The sequence below is a fragment of the Punica granatum genome, chromosome 1 (assembly GCF_007655135.1).
Source record: "Punica granatum isolate Tunisia-2019 chromosome 1, ASM765513v2, whole genome shotgun sequence".
NCBI classification, from domain to species: Eukaryota; Viridiplantae; Streptophyta; class Magnoliopsida; order Myrtales; family Lythraceae; genus Punica; species Punica granatum.
Genome location: NC_045127.1, coordinates 25,554,399 through 25,565,294, shown reverse-complemented (window position 1 = coordinate 25,565,294; position 10,896 = coordinate 25,554,399). Strand labels below are relative to the sequence as shown.

Below are 10,896 nucleotides of genomic sequence, written 5' to 3'. Positions count from 1 at the left end.
AAGTTTGGATTTAAGCCGAGATGGTGAATACCATGATTCCGACTTAAGTCTTAAGGGTTTTGTTTGGTTTTTGCTTGGGTTGAAGCTTGCTTGTTGCTGCGGTTTTGCTATGGAGTTTGAGAGCTTTTGCTTGGTGAAAATGGCAAATATTGATGCAAGAGAAGGTGTATGTGCTTGAAGATGACTTAGGCTATATATATATATATGCATGCTTAATGACTAAATTAGTGCAAGCAAAGTGTGATTAAGGGGGGATGCTCAAGGGATCCGAATTTTTAAGAGAATTAGGGTGGGGTTTTGATTGAATGAAGCATTAATGGATGGATGGGAAGTTGGAGTGTTGAATTGAAAGACTTTGGATATTTTGAAGAAGATAGAGTTGCAAGTTGGCTTCTTATCTTCATGAAGATGAAGAAGACAAGGGAGAGGGCGGTTTGGGCAAGGATGGGGTAGCTAGGCTGACCCGTGGGCCCCATCGTCATTGAAGAAAGTTCGGGACGAAGTTCAGGTCTCGATTGATCGCGTGTTCAAGGTTCGTGGCTCAAACGAACGTCGAATTATTAATGAGCGCACGAAAACAGTTCAAACGAGCCCGAAATCGTCCATTTTGCCTAAAGGAATGCTCGTGTGGTTTGCAGGCTCGGAAGCCGGTTTTGCTCATTTCAGGCGATCAGAGCAAAGTTAGTCATTTCTGAATGCACATCTCGTGTTTGCATTCCGCATTGGTCGTTTTGACGTGCGTTGTCAATCAGACTGAATAAATTACCCTTATACCAGTATTGCAAATGTGAAGCCGAAGACGTCCTAGGAGTCCGAAACCGGATTTTTTAAAATGCTTTATGAGTTGCTTGGACGATCCGGAGACCGCTGCAATCTCTATTCGTTGATAACAGACCCCGAATGATTGAAAAAGTGCATCTGAAATCCTAAAAGCACTGTTTTGAGGGCCTAGATGAATTATGCAATTCCGTTTGAGGATTTCAAACTGACCCTTGGGATGAGCGACACTGGGTTGGCCAACCATCTGATGTCAAGTTTCGACGAAAAGGACCTCCGGCTATGAATTTCCATAAAAAATGGTATTTTCTGCCATTCGGATGTCATTCGGGAAACTGAAAATGATATTGCAGTCTAATTTGCCTAATTGTGTGTCCGATGTAGTTTTCGGGGTAATGCATGGCTAACTTCGTTTGCCGATGTTCTGTCAGATTAGTCTCCGGATATGGTTTTCTGTTGAAAGGTATGCTTATTCTGTTGCTCGGGAGTCATTCGAGGAGTCTGTATGACTTCCGAGGAACAATCTGAAGCAATGCTCATACTCTGTATAATTGCTGGATGTCACTGCATCTGATATCAGGCATTAACTTTTCTCTGGTGAACCAGTGTTTTTGGACTATCACTGAAAAGTTGTCTATATTCAGAAAATTGCTTTGTATAAAGCAGATGATCTGCGAAATGTGTTTGAAAACACTTTTCATCTGTTTGGCACCGCAAGAGATTTTAGAGTCCAATATTAACTATCTTCTGATGGTCAAGCGAACCAGCGAAAAATAGCACTGTACGTGTTGTATTCTGAAAATACCGGTTTGGATGTTGTTTGGGCTCTCTGTTTGCTCTGTATGTCCCTGGATGATTTTATATGTTCTTCTGTCATGTGCTTGAATCATCTGTCTGTCTCTGTTGACTTGAGAGTGAATAGCAATTTGCTACTCTATTGAGCCATCTTATGCATCAATACTCAAGTCGTAGCCTGAATTCCTGTTGATATGTATTGCCTGAATTTATAAGCCAAAATGGGGTGATGACAGAAAGATTTCCGTACATGCATGATCAATCTATATCAAAACTTATCGTATATCAAGAATTTCTCGTTCTTCAAGAAATTAACTCTTGATTTCTTTGATATGGATGCTTGAACGACTATATATTGGACGGGACATTGAATAAAAAGGTACAATTCATGCAATAGAATTGAAAAAGTCATTTGAATGAGGAGTTGAGGGATATAACATAAATGGAAAAGTCAATTAAATGAGGAGCTTGGGGTTCTTATCTACGAATATATGGCAGCTCCATGACGCGGTGGCTTAGCGTTTATATATTACCATGACTAAGTATAAACGTGCATTGGTGTGTAAGGACATTAATAAAATATAATTATTTAATATGTATCGAATAAAGTTTTATTATTTATTCGCAAACCCAGAGAAAATTGTTTTTCAATATAATTTTTAAGGATTTTTACCCCATATATCTAATGATTTTACTTTTCTTTCAAATATATTCTATTATGAAATGATCTAAAACATCCCATGGTTACATTTTTTTCCAAATTTATCCCGACATTATATTTTTCATCAATGAAACGTAAGTAAACTTCAAATCTATTTTATAGTTTTAATTTTTTTAATCAAATATGTCCTATGGTTTTAATTTTTTCTCAAATTTATCCCATGGTTTTAATTTTTTTCTCAAACCTATCCCGAATAAAAGAGCCACAATGACAATACCGTTAAATGTTGATGGAAATATAATGGTTGGATAGATTTGGAAAAAAAATGTAAACTACAAGATATTTTAGATCATTTTAAAAGTATATGATATATTTGAAAGAAAGGTGAAACCATTGGTTATATGGGATAATTTGTCCTAATTTTTAATATTTATTAGTAATTTATAATATAATAATTAACTGCCTTTATTAATATTATATTGAAAATATAGAGAGAATTCTAGTGTGTTATGGATTATTAAAATGCAGCTCTCATTTGGCTTTTCAGTTTTCATATATCATAATTTATAATCGATTGATGATTGATTAACCTATCTTCTTTTTATTTGAGATACAGAGAAGATGGTTCTAGATCTAGAAGAGACAAGAGCAGCAGACATAAATGGGCAAAAGAAGTCTCAAAGATGAAGATTGAACTCAAAAGTTCTTGGCTTCATACTGTGGGCAAGCGTCAATATCATGAATCTCCTTTCTTAATTGAGGTTAGGGTTTTTTATTTTTCTTTTCAATTACAATAGGGATTTATAGGCATAATAACAAAAAGATAAATGAGATAAGGGCACGAAAAATTTCACCGATGATAACCGAATTTAAACTTTTTAATTTATAGATAAGGACATGTGTTACTACAATAGGCTTTTTTTTTTTTTCTCTTTTGACCTCTATAGTTTTGATAAACCAGCTTTTAGAATATTGTAACTCACTATCTCGTGCAAAATACAAGCCTTCTAAGTAGTTTATAAGATTCTAAACACATATATGGCCCAACAATTGGGAACACAACTAATCAGGAGAACGCAATGGACGTAATTATTTATCCATGGAATATCATGTATGTGACGCTTTTCTAGTAGTACTTTATCATTAGTGTGTGTGTATATATATATATATATATAATATTATGTAAAATGTGTATCTCGATGTATATGTATATGGTGGGAAGGATGAATCCTTCACGCATATTGTAGACTGATGAGCGAGATGTGTGAAAAGACTGCCGCTTTTACATTTTCAACATAGCTCTTGAACGCCTTTTCGCCCAACTTATTGGACTCCCACGTTTTTCCCTCTTTTCTCTAGATAATTAGTATTTCCAAGAAAGTATATACTAAATTTTGTACCCATTACAATTGATGGATCTTAATTCGTCTTTTGTCCAAGCTGGGTTGATTATGATAATTAACTAGTTCTTTTTTTTTTTCGTGCATTGCATGGAATCTTTTTCCGTCCCTTGCATGGAATCGTTTTCATATATCTAAAAATCATTTCTTATCATAATTATTTTTACATGTTGAAAGACTAATTTTCTTATTAAAAATAATTTTTTTTAATTATTAATGTTCAAATAAGAATCTTCAATAATTTTTTTGTCAAAAATTAGAGAAGTTTATTATTATAATATTAATTTGCAACTAATTGTCTCAATTAACATATGCATCATATATTTGAGTCATTTGTTAGCATAGATTTGTGACATATATTAGTTTTAGTAATTAGTATAAAAATTTGTTTCATCCTTTCTTCAAAGCAGTGTTTATGACATCCTTATTTTCAAGTCTTAATTTAAGTTCATAGCGCTATGTGATAAACTTTTCTCCTGTAGGACCACAACTTTTTCTGAAAATTTTATATTGATCAATTAACTTTTTTTGTAATGTTATATCATTTGCCTTTTATATGTACATTTTGACGAATTTGTACTTCTTATAATAATTACTCTATTTCTTTTGGAAAACATATTTGTTCCTTAACATAATAAAATATTTTCAATAATTAATTTCAAAATTTATAGTTCAAAATTGATAAAATTATACTAAGTTTGAATGGTTGAATAAATATTTTTCCCTAACGGTCTCAATTACTGCGCATTGTATATCTATTTAATCGTTTGTATGACATATAGATCTTTTATAGTTATAAACATGGATTTGATTATAATTTTTTAAATATATAGTTTTATTAAATCTTTATTTCAAATATTTATTTTGTATATTTTTTATTACCTTAAGTCCAATATGTCATAATGACTTTAATTTTATAATAGAAATTAGCTTACCATCCAATTAAATACTTTGCTAGTATACTTATATGTCACTTATTTCTTGAATTTGTGCTTATTTGATGGGCCGATAAGATATTGGGGCTGGGGTTTTCATGAACTGAGTTCGATTGATATAGTAAATTCTTTATATTTTTTTATAAATTACCGTAATGTTTTTGTTTTATTGATAATCGATCATTATTATAGTAAGAGTCAATTTTACTTACATAATGGGGATGGATGTGATGAGGGAAATGACATCTTGTTTCTAAAATTTAAAAGACACTGAAGAGTCGTCAATCCATGCATGTACATGTTTTTCAATAGACGAATAGCATATAATGATGCTGAAATGTCAAATGGTTCGTGAAAATGCTTTTCTTCATAGGGAGCATCACTTCAAAAAAAAAACGATGACAAATCAAGGAGGGAGACTAAACGTACGCAATTACTCATCCTCTGTATGCATTGGGATGTTTTCGATTATCAATATACGCCTCATTCGTCGATAATAATTGCTCAGAACTAAGTCATAAACCTCTAGTTTAACATATCCCTCTTAGTCTCCACTTCATGGTCTAGGGAGATTCAGTAGAGAATTCTGACTCGATATATACAATGCGCAATGTGAAAAATAAATTCGTAGCCGGATACGAGGGATCGTAATCATCAATTCATGGCTCTTTCTTGAAATAAATGGAGGGAACCATGTCTTGAAGAAGCCCGTAGTCAGGAAATTGTTGTTGGTATTGTTGCTGTTGAGGGGAGTTTAGGGTTTGCTGATAGAGAGAGCTGTCACCGCCAGCACCGCCACTTCCAGGGTGGCTCACAGATGGAGTACGCATTTGAAGCAAAAGCTCGTGAGGGAAGCTCGCCCCCATCCCTCCAGTTGCTGGGTTGGGGTTCAGCATGGATGATGCGAACATTCCAGCAGCAGAGTTGCCCCTAAGGGTGGCCGGAATCGGGTGGTTGTGCTGGCCCTCATACGTGGTGATCACAATGGAGGGGTCTTGGAATGATCTCTCAACCCTTTTCTTTACCGTGCACTTCTGTGTGGTGCACCTATAGTAGCTCCTACAATATATAACCGGCCAGGTGTTGTCACGAGAGATTAAAAAAACAAAAAGAAAATCGATAACTAATAATCAGAGGCTATCATACATCTGTATGTACGTGAATATAAAGTTCAAAGTTATTGATTGATTGGTACCAAACATATAAGATTATATGACTGTTTACTGTCTGTGCGGAGTTGTTTTAAGTGTTGAAGGATCAATTATATGACTTGATGTTTGATAAAGATAACTGCAGGTCAATAATGTCCTTATATTTTCCCCGCTCAAATGGTTGTTAAATAAAGAAAATTAAAGCCAAAAAGATCGGATGACAGAACAAGAGAAAAATCAAACCCAGTTGGATCTGCCCTTTATATTTCAAATATTTGATTTCTTTCATGATCAAAAGAGAAAGATATTCACTTCACTGGACTTCTTTCCTCATAAATGAAGTTCTAATTATGTTTTGGTGTAGACCACCTAATATCTAAAAGTCCAATAAACCTCAATTAATCCAAATTCGAGCCTACTCAGTCCATTATTAAGAGTTAAAACTGATCTTCAAACGTTGATTTTTTTTTTCTATTCACAAGATTTGAATTCGAAACCTTACTTAAGATTCGAGAGATAGATTTGTTGGCCAAATGTTCATTGCAATTCTATAGAGACCCAAACACTTTCTAAGGAAATATTATCTATAAGCTTTAATATAGTTTTTCATAAGAAAAAGACTGGATTTCATGGAGGTTGGGAAGATGTATGTCAAGATATGGATACTTCATGGTCAATATATTATATTTCATAATGTAATATAGCTAAAACGTTGAGTGTGTACTTAGCTAATTAATTTGGTGTAAAAAGCTAGCTGAAAAAATTGGAAAATTAACTAATATATAATATTTTATTGTATTGCGGTAATACCTTGGATATGGGCTATGCTTGACAGCTTTCTGACCATATTTTCTCCACCGATAACCATCTTCTAGATGATCAACTTCACTCTTCGTCATGAAAGCGAAACGTGGCTCCCTTTCCCTCTTCTCTCCCTTCTTCTTCAATTTGTTCCTGTATTGGCAATATCATACATTTCATAGCTTAATTATTGCGGCAACGAGTTATGCAAATCTATATTGATCATTCTATTAATGCATGTATAGAATGAAGGGTTTGTAGTTGCACTAACAACATAGGAAACATACATATATGTATAATGTGCACATCCAAGATTTGACCAATCGACATCCAGTTCTCTCGTTGGAGCAAAGCACGTTCCAATTGAGGATCATTTTGAGCTTTTGTGTTTTCGATGAGATAATGGGTGTTCTCAACCTATTGGCTAAGACTAATTTCGTTCAGGTGTCAACTTAATTTTTACAGCAAAATGCTTTTAGTATATCTGGGTTTTATAGCATATGTGGAAACAAATACTAATTCTTATCCAATGTGTAATATGAAGGGCAAAGTGATGACAATTAGCAATAACAGTGAAATTACCAGAGAACTAACAGTTAGGGTTTAATTAGATTTAGAGATTACAGTTTCTTAGAGCTTTCTCCTCCTTCTCCATCTTTTGCTTGAACCTCTCTCTTGCTCTTGCTCGAATCTTCTTCGGCCCCGGCCTCCGTGGAGGAGGACGAGATGGAGGAGTTTGGAGTCGCCGGATTATTGTTACTTTCACTGCCAGGGCCTCTGATCTCTCCGGCATCAAACACCGGTCTAGGGTTTCCATCCACCGGAGAAACAACCTCCGAAGAAGATGGCGAAATACCAAAGGCCCTCGCTAATGAGTTGTAGTCTGTCGATCCTCGTAAACAGTCAGTGAAGCTCAAATAAGGACTTGGCTCGCTCCCAAAGTTGCCGTATTGGTAGTTAACTTGAAATGGGTCATCGTAATTGTTGTAAAGGTCTCTTGGTTCATTAGACATGGAAGAAGAAGGAGAGAAGGATTGCACTCTTTGGGATATGGAGAGAGGAAGAGAGAGGATTCCTTTGGGGTCTCCTCCCCAATTTACTTTCTTTATGACTTTTGCTAGGAAACGTATCGAAGGGTATTAGGTTTTATAAAGAAGGAAAAGGGAGTTTTGAATGAGAGACTAAATATTGTTGACTTTATGAGAAAGATTGACAAAGCACAGCACAACAAACAAGGGACATCTTCTAAAAGGTTGGCTTCTTATGTGGAAACAGTTTTTTGTCAATATTCCATACACCAAAACTTCTATTCCATTCTATCTAATTGATGTGCCTGACCTTTTCCAAGTTTTCTTTCTTGACTACTTTTTTTTTTTCATATGTAATTATTAACGCGCACACACACATATATATTATTATACTGCAGAATGCCACCCTAATTAATGGAACTTTGTCATTATACACATGAAATATATGCTATTTGCATTTGACATTTTGAGAAGACCAATAGATATGTGGCATCTAAGAAAGAAGACGAAGGTTATATATATATATATATATATATATATATATATATATATATATTATGTAGAAATAACATAAAAAAATTTAAAAAGAAAGTATTACCATTGTTCTCATCAAAATATGTAAAAGATGAATTAAAAATGAGATAAATGCATTTTTTCCCTCCCATTTTTCTATGAGAAACTACTATTTTGCGGTACCATTTATGTGGAATAGGTCACTAGCCCAAGAAGTCCAAATATATGTCTATGGTGGGTGGTGCATGGCTTCATGAAAGACGTTCGCACTATTATCAACGTGAATTAGTTCAAGTGATTCGACATTTATTTCACTTAAGTAATGTCTCGAGTTCGAATCCATGTGAATCCAAAAAATCCATGATGTGGGAGTTTTATCCTTTAGTGAACCATTACAGTTCGACTTGATTAGTCGAGACTCAATTGGACTTTAGAATATCAAGATTCACTCCGAAAAAAGACATTCACACTATGGATGTAAGCAAACAATTTTATGGAATTCCTTTCATTTGGTTTGGTTTCTTCTTGTTGATCGAGCAATTCGACTTGAAGAACCTCAGTTTCGACGCCCCTAGTTGATCCATGCATAAATGTTATTATCAAAAACTTCATGCAGGAAATGTCATGGATACAACAATGTGTCATACTATTTAGCTTGCACAAATACATTTACCTTTTAGAACTCTAAATCAACAATGACAAATTATTAATTAGTTATCAACCGCTATATGTATGGTGTGTAGTACATTAATACAGTGAAAATTATGTGTAAAATTGTAATTGATGATAATCACGTGTGTGACCGTCGATAACTAGTTAACAACTCCTCGATATTTCTAGGGGTTTTTTAATTGAATGAGGGAAGATTTTTTAGAATAATTATCGGTCGGGATGGATGGATGGTGGGAGCCGGGTAGCTAAGAGAGGATAAAGTCAACGAAGACCGTAGCGAGATAGAGATAGAGAGAGAGAGTAGCCGGTTGGTCAAAGGATTCAAAAAGGAAGAAAGGGGGGCCGTTTTCCATTATTTCGGGTGTCGTTTTGCAGGGAATGTGCGGCTTACACGTGTAAGTACTGGCACCGCCACTTTGACCGCAGCGGACATATGACTGGGCACGTGGGAAGCCTTTTCATGTTGTCCTCCTGCTGATGCCGATCGCACGTCAGCGTCTTCTTCATTTTCCCCCGGAATTATCTGACGACCTTTTTGGTCTCGCAGTCCCTTCCGGACGTCCCCACCATGACTAATTACGTGGTTGCCTGAAATTATAATTCCCACAAGACCTGCGTCATTTAATTTCTAACCAAGCCAGGAAACCCTTTTTGGCTATGATTATAGGCGTTGCATCTTATAGTTTTACCTTGATCGTCGATCTAATTGCCATGTGTGGAACAATTTTGTTCTTGACACTATTCTTCAATTCGAAAGTTTAGACTTATGGATTTTGGTCTTTCAACGCTTTTTAAATGAAAGAAATGAATTAAAAAAAGCATGCATTTTTCCAGTTAGTTCAACTTTTTTACAAAAAAATATTGACATTTGGTGACGCTTATATAAGCATCGGCAAAAGGGATACCTTTCTCGACTCTTTTCTAAGCGTCAGTAAAATAATTCCTTTGTTGACACTTCAATAGTGTTAGCTAGGATCCGTCTTGGTCGATACAGAAAAAAGCTTCAGCTAAAATCCCTTTTTGCCTATGCTTTTTGTAAGCGTTAGTAAAAGTATCATTGTCCTAGTCCTTTAAGCATTGGCAAAAGAACTCTTTGACTGACGCTTTCAAAGATTTCCCTACTGACTCTTAAAATGCTGTCTGCTAAGGTTCCCCTTGCCAACTATTTTTTGTACGCATTGGCAAAAGTATCCTTGTGTCAGCAAAAGTATCTCTTTCCCACCACTTTTTGTCGACGCATTTAAAAGCGTCAGCTTAGATTCACATATGGTAACGCTTTCCAAAGCATTGCAAATACCCATCATATAGGTCTTAGCGACACCTTTCACAGCGTCACCAAATGGCTATTTTCTTGTAGTGTTCACTTTCTATTGGTCCAATAGTATGGACCGTCAAATAAGGTACACTAATCTTAAACAGAAAATTTGCCCGAGTTGACCTTATATATTTTGTTACCTTTTAAAAAATTTGGTGAAATTTAATCTAAAGTTTTTAATTGATTAGCTACATGAAAACACAAATTTCCACCCATTTAAAGCATTGCCCCTATTATTGCTGAATAAATATTCTTATCTAATTAGTTGGTGCACGTAAATATGATGGTATTGGACTATGCAGCTTTTTTATGTGGATCATTATTATCTATACCTCTTTTAGATAGTAGATTTTGAAAAGTTCTAACGATTTCAAGTAAAAATAATAACTTCTTTTTCTTCTTCTAGAAATTATTATAAAACACAACCGATTCTTCTCTTTTTTGCTCTGAAGACTCAACCGATTCAACCATTAGATTATTGGTGTTATTATATTATAAGTTTAGTTTTTATTATTGTACGGACCCGAATGTGGCGCTCTCGTCAGGGCCCACATGCGTGCTTTTAGATATCGCGGTTTGGGAGTGTCCACCTTCCCGGGGATACGTGACAAATACGCGTGAGAAGGAGTCGCCACTTATCATTTTATGACCCGAAAGTTAAGGGCCGATAAGTTACCCGAGTCTAGAGTATGAAACACCTAATTTTGCTAAGGCATTGGTCATATGGAATCGGAAAGTCCGAGTTCGGGGGTATACATTACGTGCGGGCCTATATCCCGCATGCCCTTTCGGTACTCTAACTTGCTAGGCTTCCTGTTTTTTATTTACAACGTGAATTAGGCCGCGCT

General features: G+C 35.3%; 1 protein-coding gene across 1 annotated transcript; it reads right to left on the bottom strand.

The window, feature by feature from the left end:
• Positions 1-4,994: 4,994 nt before the first annotated feature.
• LOC116196008 (WRKY transcription factor 28-like) lies at positions 4,995-7,654 on the bottom strand. Its single transcript, XM_031525508.1, has 3 exons — positions 7,145-7,654; positions 6,530-6,673; positions 4,995-5,627 (listed from the first exon to the last, which is right to left on the bottom strand). The coding sequence occupies exons 1-3, from the start codon at positions 7,531-7,533 to the stop codon at positions 5,228-5,230; spliced, it is 933 nt and encodes a 310-aa protein (XP_031381368.1). The 5' UTR covers positions 7,534-7,654; the 3' UTR covers positions 4,995-5,227.
• Between the last annotated feature and the right edge of the window lie 3,242 nt (positions 7,655-10,896).

Excerpts from the sequence above, each read along its gene's own strand:
- LOC116196008 (XM_031525508.1), bottom strand. The coding sequence starts at position 7,533 with ATGTCTAATGAACCAAGAGACCTTTACAACAATTACGATGACCCATTT. Across the intron at positions 6,674-7,144 it reads GGAGAAAGCTCTAAGAAACT|GAACAAATTGAAGAAGAAGG; the intron begins GTAATCTCTAAA and ends TTGCCAATACAG. Across the intron at positions 5,628-6,529 it reads AAGCATAGCCCATATCCAAG|GAGCTACTATAGGTGCACCA; the intron begins GTATTACCGCAA and ends TATATATTGTAG.